The 24182-nt window shown below is 44.1% G+C and overlaps 1 protein-coding gene across 1 annotated transcript in view; it reads left to right on the top strand.

The window, feature by feature from the left end:
• Positions 1-277: 277 nt before the first annotated feature.
• The window catches only part of CAPN8 (calpain 8), a 31445-nt gene continuing 7540 nt past the window's right edge, over positions 278-24182 (top strand). Inside the window, exons 1-13 of the mRNA XM_037405199.1 lie at positions 278-612; positions 3345-3414; positions 12195-12313; positions 13360-13493; positions 13801-13969; positions 14859-14942; positions 15743-15828; positions 17187-17261; positions 18248-18408; positions 19129-19304; positions 21311-21322; positions 23045-23256; positions 23829-23865. Of these exons, the coding sequence (XP_037261096.1) occupies positions 376-612; positions 3345-3414; positions 12195-12313; positions 13360-13493; positions 13801-13969; positions 14859-14942; positions 15743-15828; positions 17187-17261; positions 18248-18408; positions 19129-19304; positions 21311-21322; positions 23045-23256; positions 23829-23865 (1572 nt within the window). The 5' untranslated portion in view covers positions 278-375. The remainder of the gene's footprint in view (positions 613-3344; positions 3415-12194; positions 12314-13359; positions 13494-13800; positions 13970-14858; positions 14943-15742; positions 15829-17186; positions 17262-18247; positions 18409-19128; positions 19305-21310; positions 21323-23044; positions 23257-23828; positions 23866-24182) is intronic.

Genomic DNA, 24182 nt, shown 5'->3' with positions numbered 1-24182 from the left:
TCCACAAACCTGACTCAGCACACTGAACACACACAATCACTTTCCATGTGTAAACAGGTGTGCCTGCAAAACCACTGCTTTCCCTTGCTCCTTGTTAAAAGCCTATTTTAAAAAGGGGCAGCAAAAAAACAAATAACGAGGGAGTAAGACAACAATCCCTGCTGTTCTGGCTGTGCCCCCACCTGCTCCCTACCCACATCTCTCTGGTACATCTCGGGTACATATTTGCACTTCTGGTGCCTCCTCCCTCCAGGGCTGTTGGAGCACTTCGGGCAGCCCACAGCTCCACCCGAGCCTGCTACCTGCCTATATTCACCTTCTCTTGCCCAGGAGGCAAAGACAGAGCTGCACCACAAGCTGGGAGGGTGGGCAGGCATGTCCAGGGTTGCGGCGAGGCTGTGCCAGGAAAGAGCGGCTGCTGACGGGCTCGGATCCAACAGGAATGCCATCAAGTATTTGAATCAGGACTATGAATCCCTGAAGCAGCAGTGCCTGCAGGCTGGCACCCTGTTCAAGGATGAGGAGTTCCCAGCCTGTCCCTCCGTGCTGGGCTACCAGGACCTGGGACCATACTCCTTCAAAACCCAGGGGATAATCTGGAAGCGCCCCACGGTAAGAGTGCTTTACGACTGCCTGTTTTACTGGGTTCGGGTCTAACCAAAGCCCACCTGAACATCCTTGCTAAATCAGTGGTGAGCCTGAATACCCAGTATTCCCGTATGTTTTGGTTTTTTCTCCTGTCTTGCTTTACCTCCATGGTTAGCAGAAGCAAGGTTGAAAAGAGGGTGGGGAAAAAAAGAAATCAAAACCTTCTAAGCCCTTTATAAAGCAAAGAAACCTGTAATTGCTTCATGGGAACCTACTTCCTTCCTGTCTATCCCAGCTCCATGGAGCTGCAAGTCCAGGGTGCGCTCCAGAGATGGGTGCAAAAGCCCCACATGTACCCAGACAGACCACAGGGCACCCCAGGACCATCAGTTGTAACAGTGCCCACACCAAGATCTTGCCGCTGTGCAATCCTAGGAAATCAGGCTAACTGACATAAAATCCTCTGCCTCACTTCAAGCTGCCTAGAACAGTTAAAGAGCAACTGCTGGAACTGTTATTACCCAAATACATATATCCCATAAATGGCCTTTCTTTTTAAAAAAGTAATTTTCATCAGGAAAGATTAGATGCTGATTTTTTTTTTTTTTTTTAAACCACAGAATCAGGGCTTCAGAGATTTTTGTGCACTTTCATTTTTCAGTCATTTTTTCCTGTCCCTGCTTTGCTCCTCCCTCCTTGCAACATCAAGAAAAATTGAAAAACAGGGGAAGGAAGGAAAAAAGCCCAAACAACTTACCTTCCTCTGATGAGGGCAAGGAGGATGAGAAGAAGGGAAAATTACAAGGCTTTGAATTTTACTTTTTTTATTTCCACCTGAAAAGTAAGAAACAGAAAGTTGCAGGTTTAGTAACTCCAAGTTTCTACCCTGGCAACCCCATTTGTCCATTAGCACCTCACTCTGGCACCTGGATGTTTCAGCAACAAGTACCATGGCTGTGCCTCTTGGCTTTGCCTACCCAGGGAGAAGATCCACCTTCAAAAACTCATTAAATTAGACTTGGGCTTCTCATACAGGAACATTGTGTCCACTGCAGGAAGAGGCATAGCCACAAGTGTAGCAGGGTAGGGAACAACCAAGGGTTGAGATCCAACGGGGTTAGATGTCCCAGCTCTGCCCTCCAGAGACCTGCCCTCGTGGGACCCCTCTGCCCTCCTGGCACTCAGCAGGGACACAAGCAGTTTATGGACACTTAATCCACAAGCACCAGGACCCACTGGCTCACCCCTATGTGTGGGGTAGAGCCCAGCCCCTGCTGCAAGGTGACTAACACCTTCTGCTTTGCTCTCTGATGGAGGGACCAGGATCTGACCTACTTTTATTCATCATGGATGACTCCTGTCACAGCCCTGCTCATTTTTTAGACTTTTTCAACTGGCCAATAGGTTTCCATCTGCAAACTCTGCCTGCGACTGCAGGACGGTGGGACACTTAGCTGCCTGCATCTGAAACAGGCAGCAGGACCCAGTGGGCATTCTGGAGATCTGCTGGAGAAACGCCCCCTGCAAAATAAACATCCACTGCTAAGGTCACATCCCCCCGCTGTTGCCCAAGGTGTGACTGCTGGTTTGCAGACAGCGAGCATCAGACACTGCCATCAAAGACCTATCTTCCAATTTCAACAGTGGGTTTATGGAAAGAAGACAGAAACGTAGTTGTGCAAAAGCTGTATGTGGCACTTGGCAGTGGCTCAGAAAGGACAGGCATCCAGGTGAGTAATAAGTCATATGCCACTGACTGCCACCAGGTGCACCATTTCGGAAGGAGGGGGGAAAAACCAACACAAACCCTTTCCCGTGTGGTAACCTACTCCTGACTCTGATCCACCGAGACTGCTGCAAGGCAGCTGACAAGCTAGATAACCACAGAAGCAAAAAGGACGTAGCTGAGATCACACTTATTGTGAGAGGAGATTCACAAACTGACTCTTCATCACACACACACCCCCCAAGTCCTGGGCTGTCCCTGTCTCCACAGGATGCTCAGAGCTGTCAACTGCTCCCTGGGAGAGATGGTGGCTGTCTAAGCCTTCCTCAACCCTGCTTGCCAAGTTAGGCTTCCTATGAACCGCCCCTTGCTGCCATCCAGAAGCTCATGGAAAATGCCTGGGAAAAAGGGAAGACTTTTTTTTTTTTTTTTTTTTGTCTCGAGGGACAATACTAGCTTCTGATATAGGGCATGTCTTGTTGGAGGGCTCAGAGCCAAGATAGGAGGGACAGTCATTGCCATAATCGACTTGGCTGGCCCCAGAGGTCGAGGAAAAAAGGGGAGATGTCTCTAAAAGCATTTGCATGGCTGGCCTCCCAGAAAGCAGGGTCGGGGTGGGAGAGCACCCTGCATGCCAATGGCAGCGGAAGCTCAGCACAGCTCCAGTGCCAGAGTCAGCAGCGATGGTCACAAACTCATTTGCACTGCTTGAGCCAAAACCACAGCAAGATGAAATAAGATGTAAATGCAGAGGTTGAATTTTCACCTCTGTCACCACAGTAGCAGAAATTCTCACCAATTTCACTGACAGCCTCAAGTAGCAAAGGGCTTCAGGATTTGCCTCAAAAAAAAAAGTATTCCATTTAATAAGGCAACATTGTTCTGACACCATGTTAATCAGACAGAGGATACACTTTTTAAGAAAAGTTGAAAGTGTTTAATATTTTTGGAAGATAGAAACAGGGAACAAGTAATGGGAACTTTTCAGACCAGAAAGGGTGATGCATACTTCAAAAATGTGTCTTTTCAGGAGTTATGTGCCAACCCTCAGTTTATAATTGGAGGAGCTACTCGAACAGATGTCTGCCAAGGAGAGCTGGGTATGTACAGCACTTCTGAATTTTGTTTTGGAAGAAGAAAAAAAAATCCAAATGAAGCTTCATTTAAAAATGCCTCATACACATACCATTTTATTGGCTATCTCCCAGACATAGTACGGAGAGAGGCAGATACCCAAGAAGGGGACTCACACACCAGCATTGCTGCCTGAGACAGGGTATACATATATATATTTGGGTTTGTAAGAGCTGTGTCAAATGTGGGAGACACCAAACGGTCTCCTGGAGGTAGGAAGCTGATTATCCCTTTGCGGTGCAGAAGACTGGCTTGCTTTTCACCTCTTGAGACAGAGCTGGACACAGACATCAATCTAATTATGAGAGCACTTGCCCTGAAGCAAGAGAGTGGGCTTCATGCCCATCCCAGCAGGAGCAGCTCCAAAGACTCAGGGGACAAGGGACATCAGAGAAGTGTCACCCTGTAGCCTAGTCATTGGGGATTTTTATTTGGGAGGCAGAGCAAGTTCCAGCCTTGGAAAAAACACACAAACCAAATATACAACAACCAAGGAACTGGTTTCATACAGGGGCTGGGGCGATGATGTGCCATTTCAAGCCAAGCAGGATGGACCATCTGCTTGCAGGCATGAGTTAGAAAAGAGGACCACATAGTAAAAAAAAAAAAATGACTGGAGCATGCAAACTTTGTAATACCACCCACAAGAAGCAAATTGTTCCAAGCCCTTTATGCTGAATACATCTTCTGCTTGTACAGCGTTTGGTGTAGAGCTGCGAGCAGGGACAGGAGCAACCAGGCACCAGCCACACTGTGCAAACACAGCCAAAAAAGGCAGTGCTGCTCAGCTCCCCGAATTAGGGCCTGACGCTCATGAGATGTCTCTCAGCCAGCACTCACCCTCTCCTGGAGATCCATCATACAAAAACTTTCTTACCCATTTTTCTCCAGTGTTTGCCATTGTCTAAACACAGCTCCTATACAAGCAGCCAGAAGGCAGCTGTAAGGGAGCTTTTTATTCCCTCTCTGAATAGCTGCAGCAGCAGCTAGCTGCCTTCTCTGCCTGCCTTGCTGATAAGATCCAGCGCCAGAAGACAGCAGCAGCAACCTCTCCTGACTACATATAGAGGCGAGAAGGCTGAAACTCTTGTAATGAGAATTTGATAGATTAGACACAGAGAAATCAGCCTTTCTCCCTCCTGCACTGCTTACTGCAGTACTCCTGACCTTACTGGTCTTCTAGCCCATCCATTGTGCAAATGAGATTCAAACAATTTCTGCAAGTCATTGGCAATAAATAATACCAATACTGGTCCTGTAAACACAGCACCATTAAAGCAATTGCTAAAAAATTCCCTGGTGTGTGGGCCTGTGCTCCAAATGCTAAAAATAAGATGCCCAATCATATACTTGCTCCAGGATATTTATTTGGTGGATGCTGGAACAGAGTATGGGGAAATCGCTTACTGTATTTTAGGGAAATGGTTCAGATAAGTAATAAAAGTGACATTTCTTGTCACCTTCAATTTGGGAAGTTTCTATAATAGCACACACAAAAAAGTAAAGATCATATGTCTGAAGTAAAACCTTATTTTCCTTGACAGTTTACAAGCTAAAGGACTGAAGAATATTAACCTGCTCTTAAACTAGAAGAGGTCAATGTATTATTTGTTTTAAGCCTAGAAACAGAATGCAAATATCCCGAGTCCCTTCTTATTTCTGTCACCTCCTGAATGTCTCTGTGGAGCTCCAGTCCTTTGTGCTAAATGGGCTTTCATTACAGAGCTGTGCCAAAAATCCATCAAATAGTGGTAACAACAGAACCGGACCCAAAGCCCTCTTGTGAATCTGGGGATGGTGTGTGGCCCTGGGTTTTCCCAAGCCAGTACCCCAAGTGCTAGTCCTGAAAGCCACCCCTAAACCTAGAAGAAAAGCCCAAAAATCCGATTCTGCTTTTGTTAGGAGCTTCTTTTTCTCTCTCCTTCTCAAAAGATAATATTATCAAAGACAATCCAATTTGTTTCTGCAAGGCTGCTTACAATCACTTCTATACACACTGACCCTTCACAAAAATAAACTTCAGGCACAGGATTTCCTTTCTAGTGTTCAGGTATTTGCTTTACATCTCTGACGCATACTATGCTTTTTTGGTATTCGATCTAGTACCTTGAATATCAAAGTCCTTGTTACTAAAGCCCTCATGTAAAGTGCTTCTGTTGAAACAGACTCTGATTACATACTTACACAAGCCACGTATGTGACCTGTTAACAAGTCTTTTAGGGAAATAGAGCCTATTTTTAATGATCTCTGGCATGTTTCTTTTCTTTTAAAAATAACACTGCAAGTCTGGGTTTATGTGAACAAAAGCAGCAAGAAAACCCAGAGTTAGTCTCACTCCATTAAACTTATTTCTTTGACAACAGCATAAGCTAGATGAATATCAGCTTGGGAAGTTTGATGGGAACTTGAAAGACTTGAAATATTTTAAATGTTCTTTGAACCATATCTTTTTGATAGCCTAGTAACAACTTGAAATGCAGTCACATAGTCTTAGTTATTAAAGGTGACTTATGAAGTTTTCTTGCATCAATTCTGGGGTTAACTTATTCAGATAGTTTGCAGAATTTCTTAAGAAGCAAGTGGCATAAATTTAATTTAAGTAATATAAAGCATACTCAGACCCTCTCAGTTTAATATTAGCTTTCCAGATGCACACTGTTTGCATTCATGGGGCACCTTCTATTCTGAAGGCTCAAAGGTTATGCAGGGCACTGGAGCTCCTTCTGCCTGGGCTGTCAGCTGGAGAAGTGCCCTGAAGTCAAGGCAGATGCACCAGTTCATGCCAGCTGAAGAGCCCACCCCATGCATGCTTTGTGCGCATCTTGTCTTACGAGCAGATTTGAGAGGACTGGGTAGATTGGAGAACAAACCAAAGCCCAACAGCTTGAAGACACATCTGATACCTGTTTAGGGAGCCTTTGGAGCTCCTGTAGGTAGAAGAGTGCTTAACAGTACTGGGTCTGTTCACTTATTTTACTATGGACATTAATATATGGCCCTTCTGATGTTCAGTCCCATGGGCACAGAGGTATGGGAGATGCTTGTTCTAGCAGGTATCCCCCCCCAGATCTCAAAAAATACATTCACTGACAACTCTGAGACCCCAAAGAGAAGAAAGCCTGTTCCTTTACTGGGTCCTCCTTTGCCTTTCTGTACACAGCTGCAGAGCTTAATTCATTTCCACAAAAAAATTCAGGAAGCCTTCTTTAGAAATCTCAAGGCAGGAACAGCATGTACTGCTGGAAATTATAAAGCTAGTGGGCCAGTGCTTCCTTGATGTCTGGTAGGATGCCCCAGGTACTATGAGCTCTGAAGAAGGGCTTCCAGCAGAGACCAAAGCTGAGAGTCAAATCTGCTTGTCAAACCGGGAAGCAAGAGACACAGCATTGTTTTTGGATCCCTTCTGAACACCAGGCATTACTGAAATAGCAACAAACCAGAGTACAGTCAGGACAGAAATGCCTCCATACTGTCCAGTTACATCTTGGAACCAGACACTTGGACTTTTGGCTTAAACTCACCATCACTAGGTCAATGAAGAATTTAGATGCGCTGCGTCTAGACACTTTGATAGCAGCTAAACAGAAACTAAGCACGGCTCTGTAGCAACTGAAACTAATCAAATTTCTCATTTATTTTATGGCCTCTGTGAGTGCAGTGTGCTTGGGTAAACATCATCAATATAGAGGAGTTGCTCAGGCTCCCAGGTCACCAAGGATTCTGTATTCTCTGCAGCAATTCGATTATCTCTGTAAACCAGGAGGCTCCTGTGTAGCATTGAGAACATGAGCCATCTCAGTACATCTGTGAGCAGCAAGTGATTCACTAACAGTCAGTGTAATTCTCCAAGATCACATATCATATATATATATATAGATATACACACACACACAGAGAACTAGGCATAGCTAGGCTTCATGTTTACCCTTTCTATCACAAACTCAAGGTCAAAATTGCTTATTTAAAATAATAAAAAAAAAACCCCCACACACCAAGAATTGCACTTTACTAACATTAGAAATTACTTCAGATCCAGGAATCAAGCTGGCTTCTTTTTAGCACATTCAGAAGCAGCAGTAAACACTGTAATTGGCACTCATCTGAAACTTTTGTTCATGAAATATGAGACCGAGTGGAAAGCAGTGTATGTGCCTGTAGGTGATTTAGCCTTGCAAGGGTAACGTTGAGAAGACTTTTTTTAAAAATTTATTTTTATAAGCTAAAAGACTACAACTTCAAAAGCATACAGTGACAATACCAAAAAGCATTTCTGCTCATTTTTCTGACTACAACTGTGTTGGAAATACATTCTGATTAAATATTTAATTCGTTGGCCAATTGGCCTCATTTCCTTTCTCTCCAAAATTCACTTTTTAGGAAAGAAATCAAATAGTTTCCTCACAGTTTTCAAGATGACCTGCAGCTGAACCAGGACTAGTTTGAGTGGTCATACCTAAGCTGCCTTTCTAGGGAGCTTGTGCCGTTGCACTATCCTGTAGGCACAACCACAAACTAAACTCTGAAATTTGCTGCGGGCAAAATCATGTTGAACTTTAAAAAAAGGAACATCTACTACCAAATTGTACTTTTTTAGAACTAGCAATCTATTATCCAGTAGGGCTGAGAAACCCAGGCCAGGATCCCATTGTGGGGTTGTGCAGGAAGGTAACAGGCAACCTGTGCTGTTTAGGCTCCATCTTGGAAGCTCCTTTGTGCAGACAGATTCCTGCAGCCTCTAATTCATCTTAAAGCCAATATCATAGGAACCTGAATGTCATGCATCACTTGTATATAAAGATGGCCCCAAACCATCTGCATCTAGACGCCTCGTGCAAACCTTCATTTTTATCAAGTTATTGCACAGCAGCCAACTCCCAGCTGGTTCCTTTTGGAGGGCACGGTTGATACTTGCCTAGCCACAAGCTTAGCCAAAGATATTAGGCCTCCAAGTAAGGTTTAGAGAAAAGACTTTGCATTGCTGAAGGCAGGCATAGCTATTTTTAAGGCCAAGTTCACCACTGCAATTCTTTCAATACAATTCTTTCCACATGTGCTTTGAACAGACTTGCCCCTAATGCTTCCCTGGGAGGTTAGATTGCATGGTTTTTGTGGGAGGCAGAAGTGCCAATGTCACTTGCTCTTCCTGATGCTAAGAAGTTAATTTGTACCATAAGAGAGCCATAAAGGATTTTACACTGCATTTGGCATCTTACAGGGTTGAGGTTCTGAAACTGTTCAGTTCAGAGTCAGGGAAGTAAATAAGATGTTTAAGGAAATTCCTCTCATTTCACCAATTCCTCTGCCTAATTGTGCATCAAACATATGCCACCCTCAGCAAAGCCCAGAGTAGTTTCCCCTTCACTAGCTGTAAAAGCCTGGCCTAGACCAGGAAGGGATAACACTTCCAGATGTCGCACCTTAGGAGAGCATCAACTCATCACTGCTGGAGACCTTCTTTGGCCTCACTGGGGCTGGAGGGACACAGCAGGGACACCAGCAGGCTCCCCCCCCCGACACTTTCCCAGAAATAGTCTTCGGTGCTTTGCATTGTGCCAGGAACAGCCAGGGCAAGAAGAAAACCTGGGGTAGTCGAGAAAATGAGGGCTTCAGGTCTAACTTTATAAGGCTTTTCATCTTCCTCCTCTGAAGAGCCATTCCCCACACTCATCACCATTATTTCTACCTCTCCAAGCAAAAGCAAAACTATAACAGCATAAGGCATACACGTGTACTAGGGAAAGTCTCAAAGAAATAGATACAAAGCAGATCCGAGCCTTCCCAGTCTCATTTTCTCAGGAGAGGAGGTTCTCAAAGCCTCTTCCCCCCCTACCTCGTGTTCTCCTAAGTTTGCTTATACACAGGTACCCAAGGCTGAGAGGAACCTTCCAGGCCAGTGAGTTGCATCCTCTCCCACAGAATACAAAATAATTTGTAAAATAATTTGTCTGAAGATGAGCTTGAGAAGGTTTTTCATCATAGTTGTTCTAAAGGCCCAGGCTTTTGGACTCTCTTTTTCTATATGCACAGCAGCACTTTTTCCTATTTCCAGTTTAAACATGCCACAACCCCTTTATTTTAATTTAGCTTTTAATCTGCAAAGGAAACCTTACCTTTCAAGCAAGAGCTCTTGGTTCAAACAGCTTTGCAGAAAAGTAGCAGTTAACCCGCCTCACATTCCTCTTCAAACTTCACTTGCACAGAACAAGCAGGACAATTTTGTTTTAACGTCTTCTCAGACGAAACGCAGGTGGACAGTGAGAAGCAGGTAATCCAGCCATTTTCTACCCCCTTCTGGCTTGAACGTTCTTCCTGAATGTGGCAGCTAAGATAACTCAGAACAGCCCTGAGAGAAGGAACAAGCAGCACCTCACATACTAATGCTAGTTTTTTTCTCCTCATGGGAAACACCTGGGCTGGCATACTGGGCAGATCACACTTTTGCACCCATAACCCAATCAGACAGCTCAGGCAGTTACCGGCCATTGTACTGGTGATTTCACAGGTGTTTCTCCAGTCACCGTTGAGCTAACTGGGAACAGCTGGTTCTGCCCCAGCCCACGGGGGTGCAGGCCGCAGCGAGTACACAGCACCAGGCTGCCCCCCACATCTTGCCTTTACACTTAAATCATAAAGCCCAAGTCAATCTAAACAGTTAATTGCTGCTGTAAGACACAGAATCGTAGAATGGTTTGGGTTGGAAGGGACCTTAAAGCTCACCTAGCTCCAGCCCCCCGCCATGGGCAGGGACACCAGACCAGGTTGCTCCGAGCCCCGTCCAGCCTGGCCTTGATCACCCCCAGGGATGGGGCACCCACGGCTGCTCTGGGCAGCCTGTTCCGGTGCCCCACCACCCTCACAGTGAAGAATTTCTTCCTGCTAATTTAAAGCTACTCTTTTTTAGTTTAAAACCTTTGCCCTTTGTCCTGTCACTACAGGCCCTGCTCACAAGTCCCTCTCCAGCTTCCTTGCAGGCCCCCTTTAGGCACTGGAAGGCCGCTATGAGGTCTCCCTGAGCCTTCTCTTCTCCAGGCTGAACAACCCCAACTCCCTCAGCCTGTCTTCACAGGAGAGGTGCTCCAGCCCTCTGAGCATCTTTGTGGCATCCCCTGGACTCACTCCAACAGCTCTATGTCCTTATGCTGGGGGCCCCAGAGCTGAGCAGAGCACTGCAGGGGGTTCTCAGGAGAGCGGAGCAGAGCCCTGCTGGCCTCGCTGCTTTTGATGCAGCCCAGGGTACAGTTGGCTTTCTGGGATGCAAGCACACACTGCTGGGCCATGTTGAGCTTTTCATCCACCAGCACCCCCATGTCCTCCTCAGGGCTGCTCTCAATCCATTCCCCACCCAGCCTGTATCATCAGTACTGGGGGTTGTTGCCCCAACCCATGTGCAGGACCTTGCACTTGGCCTTGTTGAACTCCACAGGGCTCGCTTTGGCCCACCTCTCAAGCCTGTCACTGTCCCTCTGGGTGGCATCCCTTCCCTGAGCCTGTCTACCGCACAGCTTGGTGTCATTGGCAAAACTGCTCAGGGTGTGCTCAATCCTACCATCCACGTTACTGACACGTTAATGTTGAACAGCAACATTAAATCAAGCTACAGTTTAAAATCTTTCATCGGTTTCTCTGTTAGCTTATTTCCACTGAAGTAAGAGCTGTTATGCCAATTCCTTCTGCAGAATATGCACCTGCACAAAGAAACTACATCTTGGCACATATAATCCACAGGGAACCAGAAAAATGTTAGTAGCTTCAGAGCAGTTTTGTTTTCCTAGACTCACTGCACACCTCAGAAATGACAGAGAATCACAAAAGTTCTTTCTACTGTTTGCAGTATGCAAATACTGTAAGAAACCCGTGAGTCACTGAGCTTCTCAGGGGCACCACCTTTGGTGTGATAGAGGCTTCTATTTACCCAAGCTCCAACCCACAACAATCATGTAATCAACCCAGCAAACAGCTCCAGCTGGGAGACACACAGCCTCCAGGAAGGGCTGGGCATGCCCATCCTTCCCGGGATAAGGAGTGTGCTGGAGAAAGGACTCACCTCCTTGCAGAGTTCCTGGGAGACTTCATCTTCTATTAAACTCATGGGCAAGTCTGTAACAATAGCCCTAAATGCTGGTTCAGAGTCAGACCTTCAAAGAAAGGGCTAAGAAGGAGTAGCCACTCAAATGTTCCTGCTGTCTGTCACATCTTCTCCAAAAGACAGGAATCAAGTCCCACCACACTTCTATCAACCCAGAGCTTTTTCCCCCTTCTGGACACCTTAAAAGCCTTTGCCTCTTCCAGGTGTGGTGGCTTGTGTCTAGTTAAAGTGCTGCAGGTCATTAACTGTGCTGCCCAGCCAGGCTTTGCAACCCACACTGCAAATACCTTTGCTCTCTGGTTGTGTTCTTGGTCTTCTGAGGGCATTAACAAGTGTCGATAAAGCAGCCTGCTTTCACAGCTTCATTAGAAAATCAAAATATCAGAGCCCAAACTAAACCACTGAAATTGCCACCATGATCAGCCTCAGAGGCCCCAAGATAGCTATGTGGTCTGCGCGAATGGAAAACAAGCAAAAGAGATAACACAACAAACCAGGAATAGATTGCTGAACCAATACTGAGTCCAGCAGGACCTTGCAGAGCACTTAATGCTGGCATTTTAGTCTAGATGGGAGCATGACATAATGGTGTAAGGATCAGCTTGGCAAACCCCTATTTATTAATGAACTCTTCTGCCTTGTAATGTATGTGTTTTTAGGTGATTGCTGGCTCCTAGCTGCCATTGCATCTCTCACTTTGAATCCAGATGTTCTGTACCGTGTTGTTCCCAAGGCTCAGAGTTTCCAGAAGGATTATGCTGGGATCTTTCATTTCCAGGTACCTATATAATCAGGATATTGAGAATAGAGAGAGGGAAGCACTAGTATTTAGCTGAAAGCAGCTTTTTAGTGTTTGGCACAGGCTAAATATTCAAAAATTACAGTGTGTAAGTGAAATTGGTGGGGAAGAGTGAAAGAAAAGAACAGAGTTAAATAGCGTTAAATGACATCTGCTCACTGGCTAGATTCTGCTGTCTTACCATCACACCACGTAAGTCAAGCCAAGCTCTGTCGCTGCTGACTGTCGAGAGTGAATTCAGGCTGATGTGGTTCCTCCTCCTCCCCTCCCCTCCCTGTGGCTTTGCCTGGATTTCCCTGCCTGCACACCCAGTGTGTTGGGACTGAGCTAATCTGCTTTCACTAGGGGTTAGGCTCTGGAGCGGGCAGTGTGGATGCACTCCAAAGCTAAAGGAGGTGTTCTGGTGAGGACAGACGTTATAGAGCACATACCTGTCCCTTCCAACAGCTCATCTCAGCAGAGGGTTTATTGTGTGAATTACCTTCTTTTCTTTCCGGACTGCATCAAATTCTGTAGTAAATATTTCTAGTGTTCATGCAAAAACTTAGCATTAGCAATATTTCACACATTTCCCAGTATTTTCAGTAGGGATTAGCACTTGTTGAGTGCTTGCCTTTTGGGTGACCTCTCCTTGCAACATTTTTCAAGGGCATTGTTTGTTTTTCCCTAGTGAATTGGGCATTAAAAGCACAGACAAGAAAAGATCCTTTGGACTACCCTGTATGAACTCTCTGCTATGTAAGCTCTGCATGGAGCACAGCGTTCTAGATGTTAGGTGCAACAAGTTGCTGTTAATATTACCTATCAGCAAAATTTAATACAGCGTTAATAAGCCTGCTCAGCACTTCACAGGGCTGGGAGGAGTTTGCCTCTGTTACAAGGAAGAGGAGTCCATCATGAGAATGAAACCTTACAGTGACTTATTGAGGAGAACTGATGACAGGTGAAGGAGTAGGGAGATGGTAGTGTGGAGCTATTAGGTGCACAGCAGCCCTCATGAACTTTTCCTTTCTTCTTTTTATCAGTTCTGGCAGTACGGGGAGTGGGTGGATGTTGTAGTGGACGACAGGCTGCCCACCAAGAATGGGAAGCTGCTCTTCGTGCACTCGGAGGAAGGCAACGAGTTCTGGAGCGCGCTGCTGGAGAAGGCCTACGCCAAGTACGGTGGCTAAGCAGGAGGCGGTGCTCCTGGGTGTGCAGAAGCTGACTGCCCCGGCGGTTGTGGTGGTAGACACAATGCATGTCACTCAAATGCAGCCTCTGTTCCACCCATTATTTACCATTTCCTTTAGGTCCGTGAAGGGTATTGCCAACCGCTGTTTCAAGGGGCTTCACTTCTAGTACCCCAGGTCCCACTGATGGTCACACAGACCGAGAGATACTACATTATAAACCCTTCTTTCTGCAGTGCCAATGCTTACAGATGGAGATGGCCCCTTACATAGCTCTTGTCATCTGTCCCACAGGTTGAATGGCTCTTATGAAGCTCTCACAGGAGGGTCCACTATGGAGGGCTTTGAGGATTTTACTGGAGGCATCTCTGAGTCCTATGAGCTGCGGAGGGCTCCTTCAAACCTTTACCAAATCATCCAGAAGGCTCTGAGAGCTGGCTCGCTGCTTGGCTGTTCCATCGATGTAAGAGACCGCTGTCACTTTACTTTCCTCACTCCTCCTCTCAGGGCTCCAGCCCATACTGTAACAAAAGCTCAGACCAATGTTAGACATAGGTAGGGAGGTCTGAAGTAAAAGCAAATTGCAATTAATGGGAGACTTTTATCGACTAATTAGAAAAACTTAGGATGAGGTTCTAAATAACTAACTCGTGTCATGACTCCCTTTTTACAAGACAACCTGTGATAATACTTAAAGCCATGAACTGGGGACTGGTCTACCCAAACTCTGTTTTCATTGTCTGAGTATCTTTTCTCATTCATATTCTGTGTAATTTCAGCTCCAGACACACAACTGCCAGAGGCAAACTCTGTGAGACACTTTGTTGTAGCCTGTAGTCTGATTCTGGCTTTGGTTTTCAGTCCTAAAGATTATTGATGCCTGTAATACAAACTCTCTCAAGTTACAGATGAAGTTTGTACATGTTTTGGAAACTTCCTGCCTTTCACATCCTGTTTCATTATCCTGTTTGAAATCATGGTTCATGGCATATAGGATTACCAGAGTTCGAATTTTGGTATGCCGGATCTCAACCAGGGTAGGCTAGAGCTTAGTTCACATGAACATGTCTTTGCAGGTGGCTGGGTCTGTTACCTGAGCTGGGAATTGGATTTAGGTTTAGATTTCTTTGTTCATTCTTGAATTTCTGCTGTGCTAGGACTGCATATTTAGGGGCATAAAACTCTAGAGGTGAACTTTTGCTGTGGATCTCACCTCGAATGTACTTTCCATCAAGGGTATTGGTATTTTTTTGCATACCACTTCAGGTATCTTTCCTCTTATTAATTTTCTCATGAAAGCTGAGTTCATACACAACATATAGTCCTAAATGTGTATACTCTTATTGCCCCAGATAACTACTGCAGCTGAAATAGAAGCAATTACAAGTCTGAAGCTGGTAAAGGGACACGCTTACTCTGTCACTGGAGCAGAGGAGGTAAGCCAGCCTTTTCAGGGCCATCATACAAACCAGCTTGGGGCTGCAGTGCCTGCAACTTCCTGATGTCTTTCTGTGACTGATCAAATAAAAATGTTAACTTATGCACCCTCTTACAGAAAAAAGAAAGTACCCGTGGTACTTAGCCAGGTTGAAAGCTCTGTACTGGTAGTTATACAGAGTATACTGTGCAGTCTGCAACTTGTATTGTACAATTGACTGGAATAGAAAATGTAGAGGTGGGCCAAGCTGTTTCTGAAATGGAGGATATAGAAAGGAGAAACAGGGGAGGAGGCAGCTGTTTCCCCACGTGTTTGTACTGCATGAGGTGGGAGTGTGTACTTTGCCAGTCAGCGCTACTGGGAAGGGAATAAGAGCCTCTTTCATGAACTCTGCCATTAGTCTCACCTTCATAGTGAGCCATAGATACTTCTGCTCCTCTGAAACTGGAACCATTACAGAGGTGTCCATGCCAAATAACCTCTTTCCAACCTCACTGTGTTGTGTGATGTCTCCTGCTTTCGAGGATGTAGGTATTCTGCTGTTTTGGAGGTGATGTTTTTACCTGCAGATGCTGCCATTATATGAAGTGGTGAGTGCTACAGCTAATGGCTCACTTGGTGGCACAGCATAATGTAAAATAAGAGTGGAAGGCTTCTAGGTGTCTTTTAACTATTGCAAATTGTAATGGACTGCATCACTCAAGTACAAATCATGTTTTATCCTGTCTGAAAAGCAATTGCCCTGTGATGATTGGAATAATGGAAGTGCTCAGGCTCTGTTTGTTGTGGATCTTTTAGGTATATTACCGAGGACAGCCAGAGAAACTAGTGAGGCTTAGAAATCCCTGGGGTGAAGTGGAATGGACTGGAGCTTGGAGTGATAAGTAGGTTTTTATGTGCCCCTGCTTCTCTTTCTTCAGTATACTCTGGTATCTTTTAAAAATTAAATTGAGACTATGCAGTTAATCCAATCACAAAGCACATTTAGGAGAGATACTAAATCAGTTGGAATAAAACACTATTAATTTATTAGCAAGGTTAGATATTGATCTGCTCTGCCCAGCGGACATTCTTCCCTGCCTCAGGCAGAGCTTTCTCATAAAAGAAAATAGCCCACATTTTAATTATGAGTAGCCCAATGTAAGCCATATCCACGTCATTTTGCACAACTTTTCTCAGACTGATCCTTCTGATGGTGCCAGGTTCTTAGTAGAATATGCAAACCAATCTCATTCCTGGGAATTATAGCAGGGACAAACCATTGTGCCTCTGCTTTAACTCTAAGGTTGTGCTCAGCTCTAAATCAGACCAATATTTGGGTTCTACTGGAGAATCTTGAAAAAAATAGGGATGTTGACTAAGCTAAGGACCCAGAAGTTTGCAAATGTCTCAGAAACTGGGCTTCAGCTTTTTGGGATCTCAGGAGAATGGCAGTGACAACACCTCTTCTATTTTTTATATTTAGAATGGCATAAATTTTACTTATATTTGGACCACAATATATTTTGTCATGCAACACTGAGATTTCAGTTTCCTGCCCTGACTGACTGCAGTCCTGGTGCTGATGTTGTATTATGCTTAGGGATAGAAAATAGAGATAAACATTACAATTATTCTTACCTTTATCAGAGCTGCTTTGCTCAGCCCCAAGATAAGGTGCCTCAGGCACGCCCACGTGCCATATCCTGTTACACCTATTTTACCATAGGACAACCCTGCTGAGGCAGGTGCAGAACTGCATTGTCACGTGGGAGCAGATCAGAGCAGAATCCAGCTTGCTGCACATTAACATCAGAAGGGGGAAAGGAGCAATGCTGTTTTCTGCACTATATTTTCTAATTCTACCTTTTTACTTTCTTGTTCTTTTGTGACCCCAGCCACGGAGGGTGTAGCATTTCCCTTGGGACACTATCAGGCATCCAAATAGATCTTGCAATGGAGAAGCTCAGCCTGACTTTCAGGCTGTGTGTTATCTAATCCAGCCAGTCTGCAATATTTGTACATTCTGACACCTGGCGGTGATGATTCAATTTAAGGCTTATTTGTTGCAAATACAGTTGCAGTCTGATTCCAGCCCTGTATAGCCAGGCTGCAGTGTGTGCTGCCGTTGGGAGGGGCGGAAGGTCTAGTTGTTGGAGAAATACATACTCCTTTATCAGCTGTAACTGAAGAGAAAGCCCAACTCTCTGATCTTGTAGAATAAAATACAACTGAACAGCTTGCTTTTGTGCTTTGTCTGCAGTGCTCCTGAATGGAATTATGTTGATCCCAAACAAAAATGGGCTTTGGATAAGCAAGTGGATGATGGAGAGTTTTGGTGAGAGTTGTTAGTTCAGCTTAATCTTTTGGACATTGTATGTGCATATAATGCTCTTTAAGCAGTGCTTTCAGTTGGATGGAGAGAAGCTGCCAGCCCCAGGGGGGTTAATAATGACATGCATGTGTTGTTAGCCACTTGTTTGTCTCCCTTTCCATTCAAATATTACCTTTTACTACAGTTTGCATAACTCAGTGCTTATCCAAAATATAGAGACCAGATGGTAATAAAATTAATGAGGTGGCAAGAATGAGCCTCAGCTGCTCTACATTTTGAGGTTTGTTTTTTTGCCTAAACGTTACACACTAATGAAAAAGTTTAGATTACCAGCTTGGGAAGAGTCTGTTTACCCAGACCTGATGGAAAGCCCATCCCAGTTAAATGAGTATATGAATCAGTACTGAACCCATGTCACTCTGTCCTAGACTGGAAAGATAAACGGCCACTGTCTTCCAGTGCAATCAGCTATATGGGCCATAAGGCACCGAGAACTGAGACCAGACCTCTGCTTGCAGCATGAAGTGATCAAGGTCTGTCACTCATGCAAACCTACTAGGAATGGTAAAAACAAACATCAACAATAGAATTAAAGCAAAACACCAAGCTAAGACTGTTTTTCTGCAGTGACGCTTCCAGAAGGGCCAACTCTTCCTCCTCTTAAATGGCATCTCCTTGCACATTTTGTTCCACCAGTTTTAGTGAATTTACTTATGAAGCCCACAGCTGGGGATGACAGAAAATGGTATGTCTGGGCCCATAATGTGTAGCAGCCGTTAAGAACAACTGTCTCCAGGAGATACGGCTCATTCAGGGAGTGGGAAATTTTGTTTCCCAAAAGCCAGTTCCAAGTTTCAGAGTTCAATTTAATGCAGCTTTAGGCAGCTCTGTAGTACTGACGTTTGTTGCCCTGTTGGGAGAGACATCTATTTGCATTTGCCTCCACTGTTGCAGGCTGATGGACTAACCCTGGTCTTTTTGTGCATCAGGATGGCATTTTCAGATTTTCAAAGGCAGTTCACCCGCCTTGAGATCTGCAACTTGACTCCTGACACGCTGACAAGCAATGAGGTCAACAAATGGGACCTGACCCTGTTTAATGGACAGTGGAGACGGGGTTCGACTGCTGGGGGCTGCCAGAACTACCAAGGTAGAGACCCAGCCAAGTGGACATTTGGTGAAATACCAAACAAAACAATCAAAAAATAAATGTTTGTGAACTGGGGAGGGGGGGGATGGGGTGTCTTCGGTAAGAAGGCCTTGGAGGTGCAGCTCTTTCTGCAGGGTTTAGACCATAAGCAAAAGCTTGGCAGTCTAAGCAAAGATCTAATTCGCACTTATTTCCTCGTTGGGGATTACCAACCCACTAAGCAGTTAATTCATGGCTGTATTCTTTTTTTTCCCTCTGTCTGCTTTTCCTGCTTACATGGCTTTTGCTACTGACTGGAGTAATCCTCCAAAGGGTTGGGTAGGCCAAGAAAGTGTCACAGTTCAGTGGCAGTGTTGTTTCCCATTCATTTTCAGGTTAGACCTCTGGAGAAGCTGTCTGGCGTTTGGTCCTGTTGCAACAATAACAGCCTTAGCCAAGGATGTTTCCTGGAGATAAATGACTGGCTGGAATTAATGATATCAGCTCCTCCCTGTTGGTCATTACTCCCCAGGAAATACTGTGGTGCTTTGATTTGCCATGGCTCCAACTGATATTCAGCATAGCTGCAAAAACAAAACCATATAACGTAATGGAAAGGACTGGAAAAATGCCAGGCAAAAGCCCTTCCAAAGACATATTCTCTGTAATTTGAGTGACAGCCATCCTAGCTACAATGACAACAAAATCTCCTCCTTTTTGTCTCACCTTGGGAATTCTTAGCAACGTACTGGACCAATCCCCAGTTTAAAATCCGGTTGGACGAACCAGACGATGACCATGAAGGGAGTTTAAATGAGCCATGCTGTACTATACTGGTGGGCTTGATACAGAAGAACCGCAGGAGACAGAAGAAAATGGGAGAAGCTCTGCTTAGTATTGGTTACTCACTCTATCAGGTAAAGTTTGCTCCCAATTAAGGGCTTTATTCCGTCTTCTGGTTTGCTGGAAAAAATTAGCAATGTGCTACATCTTAACCATTCAGCACTACACTTCAGTAAGAACTGGATTTTGCAAGATGATTGAAATCCTTCTCTCATTTCTTTCTGACCCACATAATATGGAAAGATTCAGATAAATTTAGGCTCAGGTTTTGTCCCACTTTAACAGGACAGTGGTGTAAAACTAGAGGCAATAATTTAGCAACAGTCTCATTGAGAGCCTTCTCTTACAAAATCTGAATGGGGGCAGGCTCAGGGTGCCTGGCAATTCCAGATACGTGTTTCTGATTACAGCCTATCATTAGTGCTCAGTAGTCACTTTCTTTTTTAAATTATTTTTCCCTTGCATTTGAAAATTGTTTTGAGTCATTGTCTACCATGCTATTGTTCTGGTTCAGTAATTTTGGGTTTCTTTTTTCTGATTCTGCCAGCGTTGCTTCTGTCTCTAAAAATATAATGTAGGGGGAAAATCTACAGTGTCACCTCTAATTCCTGTGATGTAAGGGGAGAGAAGCAAATATAAAATTTTCCAACCAGTATTATCATTCCCAATATCATATCTGGAGAAAAACAATTAAATGTTGTATAGATTCCACTGGATGAAGATCATTATCCAGCACAGGTGGGAGCAGATGGGAATGGCTGACTTTTGCTAATATAAGTTGTGCAGGATGGTTCAAAACTAGGAAAGGTTTTCCCTAGTGCCTAAGTGTCTGCATTCACAAACGGTTCTCACCAAGCACATTTCTGAGTTGCCATCTGTGTGGTGCCAAGCACCCTGGCCTATTGGCATCCTGAATTTGCACATTAAGAATGTTTGCTCATATCACTGAGTACAACCCTGGAGAAGTTAGCAGAGCTTTTGTGCTTTACATCTATTTCATCCCATCTGCATACTCTCTGATCTCTTCCACAGTAGGGTAGACTTGGTGACTCTTAACAAGATGAAGACTTTCTTTTGAAAGACATGGCTGCTAAGTAATCTCAGGTAGACATCCAGTTACGACCCCAGATATTTGGGTCATGCACTGTTGTAGATTTACATCACTGCAGCTGGTGCCGTGGCTGAGGAGGTCCCGTTAGGACAGCATGGGCGGTGACCTAAAGTAGATAGATCTCTGTGGAGGAGAAGGTGAAAAGATGTATGCTCAAGTCTACCTGCCGTGCAGAGCTTTTGGCAGTCGTGCAGCTCAAACAGCCTACTGCCAAAACTGTTAAATGTGTCCATCACCAAGCTCCTGGCCAGCTTGTGTGCTGGTTATAAGGAACAAGACCTGAGGTCTCAAGGGGCCATTTCACGCCCCCAGAATTGCTGTATGGGTGATATTTTCAAAAGCTCTTTTGGGACTATGGAGGACACTCTTTTTGGCTGTCATTGGAATCTGTGCTCTTAAGACTACTAATTGCTTTTGGAAAAGCAACCTTATATTTGGTGGTACGGACTGACATAGCAGTTTAGTTAATTTAGGAAGGGCTAAATCTTGAAATTTGTTACCTGTTATAAATGCCATACAGCAATCTCATCATCCACAGGCTGACTGCTAGTGACATTAGCTTCATATATTCAGCATATTCCAGTAACGGTAGACCAGTAGATTTTAGGTCTGCTGTAATAAATTCTCAGTTTGGTTTTGGTTAGCCAGGTGGGGCTAATTTGTTGACTGTCCTGACTGAGCACTTAAAGGCTTACCCAAATACTTCCAGCCAATAGTATCATTCACAACACCGTATCAGGAGAAAAGCAATTGAATGTTGTATAGATTCCTCTGGGTGAATATCCTGTTTCTCCTTTGGAACAGCTCTAGCACAAGCTAAAACTTCATGTATAACTGATACTACAATACACGATTGTAAAAAAAAAAATTATATGTCTGAAGGAGGCTTTATCTGATTTTTCTTTTCCCCTAATGATAGATGTGGGTATGTAGCAACCCTTTAATACCAACTCTTTCTCTTTCTTTCAGATACCTCAGGAGGTATGTAGTCTCTGCTGAAGACTTCCAGCTTCCATATGAGCACCTTCTGTTGCACTGGAGAATTTAGCTACCAGGAAGACTTCTTCCCTACTAATGACAGCTCTTCTGGAGAGCTTTGTTATTAGATCACTGGACCAATATCTCAGGTTCTGAATAACCGTTTCCAAGGGACTGGGGCAAAAAGCTTTATTACAGACACCTGAGTCCCAGTCTTGACTTCATTTATACTTGTTGAAACTTGGCTTCCACTTAGTTTGTATAACAGAGGCCAGAATTTGTCTGTTTAGTACAGATGAAGGCAGAACAGGGTCTCTACACTCTAAAATCGAGAAAATATAGCTAATATTGTTTAGAAGGAATGCCAGACTCTGTGGATCCATTTGTTTTATAATTCTGAGCTAGGGCTCCTGGTAATGAGCAAACCCTACTCAGCCTTCTGTAATCCCCCCAGATGTCAATACTGAGGTAAAGAGACTTTTCATTCCTGAAGAAAGAAACCCCAGGGGTGTCTGGCAGTAGGAATAGTCTATACTCATTACTGAGGTCCAGCAGCCTGTGCCGCCAATTTTTCCTAGGCTTTTCAATCCTTTGGTTCTTTCTCAGTAAATGAATGTGTGGTCATGTAGCAATTAACTGTGTTCTTTTAACAGCCTTGCAGATGCAAAGGGAAAATGAACTTTATACATAGAAAAAGATACGGATCTGCTGCCTTAATCTTTGCAGTCCCACTTAGCTTAAGTTTGGGTGAGGAGGAAGAATGGGGCTGTTGAATATATAACAAATCCAATCTTATCTTCAGTACAAAAAAGGAAAAAACCTTTATTTTTCTGCAGTTTACAACAGAAAAACTGAATGATTATGCAATGTTTGGTAACATGTTTTATTATGATCTTAGACAGCCAGAAACCTTATCCGTATGCAATGTTCCCCACCCTGTGTCAACCACACAGCACTTTTTGTGGATCATTGAATCACATTTTTTGAAAGACATCCCAGTGGACAAAAAGTTATGAATAGGAGGTTTATAGCAGAGATGTTATTCTTACGCTACTGTTTCTTCTTACATCAGTGTTTTGTTTTATGAGCTATGCCATGTTTCACTTGCCTTAGAGTATATTGGTACTTAGGAAAAGTTAAATACTGTTTTCCACATAATCCAAAGGAATATCCTTAGTCTTACTAATAGAAGTTAGTAAATCATCTGATATGGCCCCTAAATCTCACCCTTGTGACCACTACTTTGTTCTGTTTGCTATTCTTTTCTGTCTGTTTAAGGAAATCAGATACTACAATTGCTATGCAATTAGGAGACTTATCCCATACCATAAATTGCTCAAAAATACTCTTAATTTTAAATTTGTCCACAAGCTGCCTGTGAAAGCAAAGAGGGCGGGCTCAATGCGTGGGCAACTTAAGTACAACAGGTACTAGTTTGACCAGATATGAACACACATTGTGATCTTTTCATTTTATATCACAGATTGCTAAAAGGCATGTGAAAAGATAATCTTTATAGAGAAAGATCTTTGTCTCTTCTAATTATCTGCCTGACTGTTTCCCATGACAGAAACCTGGTGGTTATCTATTATGCCATCACTTGCGGATGTATTATTTTATGCTAAGAAAAACTTGAGTTGGCTTTAAAGCACTGAAATTGAAATAGAGTGGCTGGCTTACCAGTGAATTGTCAAATGGTTTCTAACAAAAACACATTTCCCACAGCTGGAAAATGACATAGATATTCATATGAACCGTGCTTTCTTCGCAAGGAACCAACCAGCAGCCCAGTCTGGTCCTTATGTCAACCTGCGTGAAGTCTCCAGACGCATGAAGTTGCCCCGAGGAGCATACCTCATTGTGCCATCCACTTTTGAGCCTTACAAGAATGGAGAGTTCTGCCTTCGAGTTTTTTCTGAGAAACAGGCTAAAACGCAGTGCGTATCTTCTCTGTAAAGCCTCTTCTTCTGCTGGTGAGGCACATGAAGGAAAAGGTCAGGTGTTGCACCCACATCCTGTGCTCTACCTTTGCCCTTAACCAGCAAACCAGGCCCATTTCTAGGACATGTTTTATTCTGTAGTCTACCACACACATCCATGGCAGAGTCACAGGCCTTCAGATGGCCTCCACCAAACACTGAAGTGGTAACTAGGTCCCTCAGGTCTGCGAAGTAGAAGTTCCCACAATTAAAAAGTGCAGGATTTGGGAGTATGACAATGAGGAGACGGTTTTAAAAAGGGTTGTATCAGTAGCAGCCACTGAATGAAGAAACAGGAGCCTGGATACAAGACAAGAACAACAAGGCTGGATTTCCCAAGGAAAACATCTTCAAAGAGGTGGGGCAGACAGGTGGGATCGGGAGCTCAGGAAGCAGGAAACCTGGGGGCTTGCTCTGTGCATTCACTAACACCTTATATTAAAACAGCTTGTTTTGCTAATTATTTAAAGGCAAATAGTAGACTCATAATTTCTCATTGGTTTGGTTTTTTTTTTCCTTTTATTCCTTAGGATGATGGGTGATGTGGTGTCTGCAAAATTGTATGAGGTAAATGTCTTAACTGGGCAGATAGCTGGTTATTTTTTCCTAGCAGGCTTTTCTTTCATAACGTGGGTGTAATACAACGACAAGATTTTTATTTCTCCCCTGAGCTGGGATCATAGTATGTGTTTGTGCTCAGCAGAAATAATTTTCAGTTGTGGGAATTCTTTACATATCTCCATGTCTTAGTTTCTTGTCCATTTTTATGTACCTGGGCCCATGTGGCATAGAAACTGCACCGTTGTACACTGGGCTGGAACACATTAAATTGTCCTTCAATCTAGCACAGGTAGGAGAAGGCAGGGAGGGCACAGAAAGATCCT

The sequence above is a fragment of the Falco rusticolus genome, chromosome 12, assembly GCF_015220075.1.
Source record: "Falco rusticolus isolate bFalRus1 chromosome 12, bFalRus1.pri, whole genome shotgun sequence".
Taxonomy (NCBI): domain Eukaryota; kingdom Metazoa; phylum Chordata; class Aves; order Falconiformes; family Falconidae; genus Falco; species Falco rusticolus.
The sequence above is the reverse complement of the archived record's forward strand: the minus strand, read 5'-3'. Positions and strand labels throughout refer to the sequence as shown.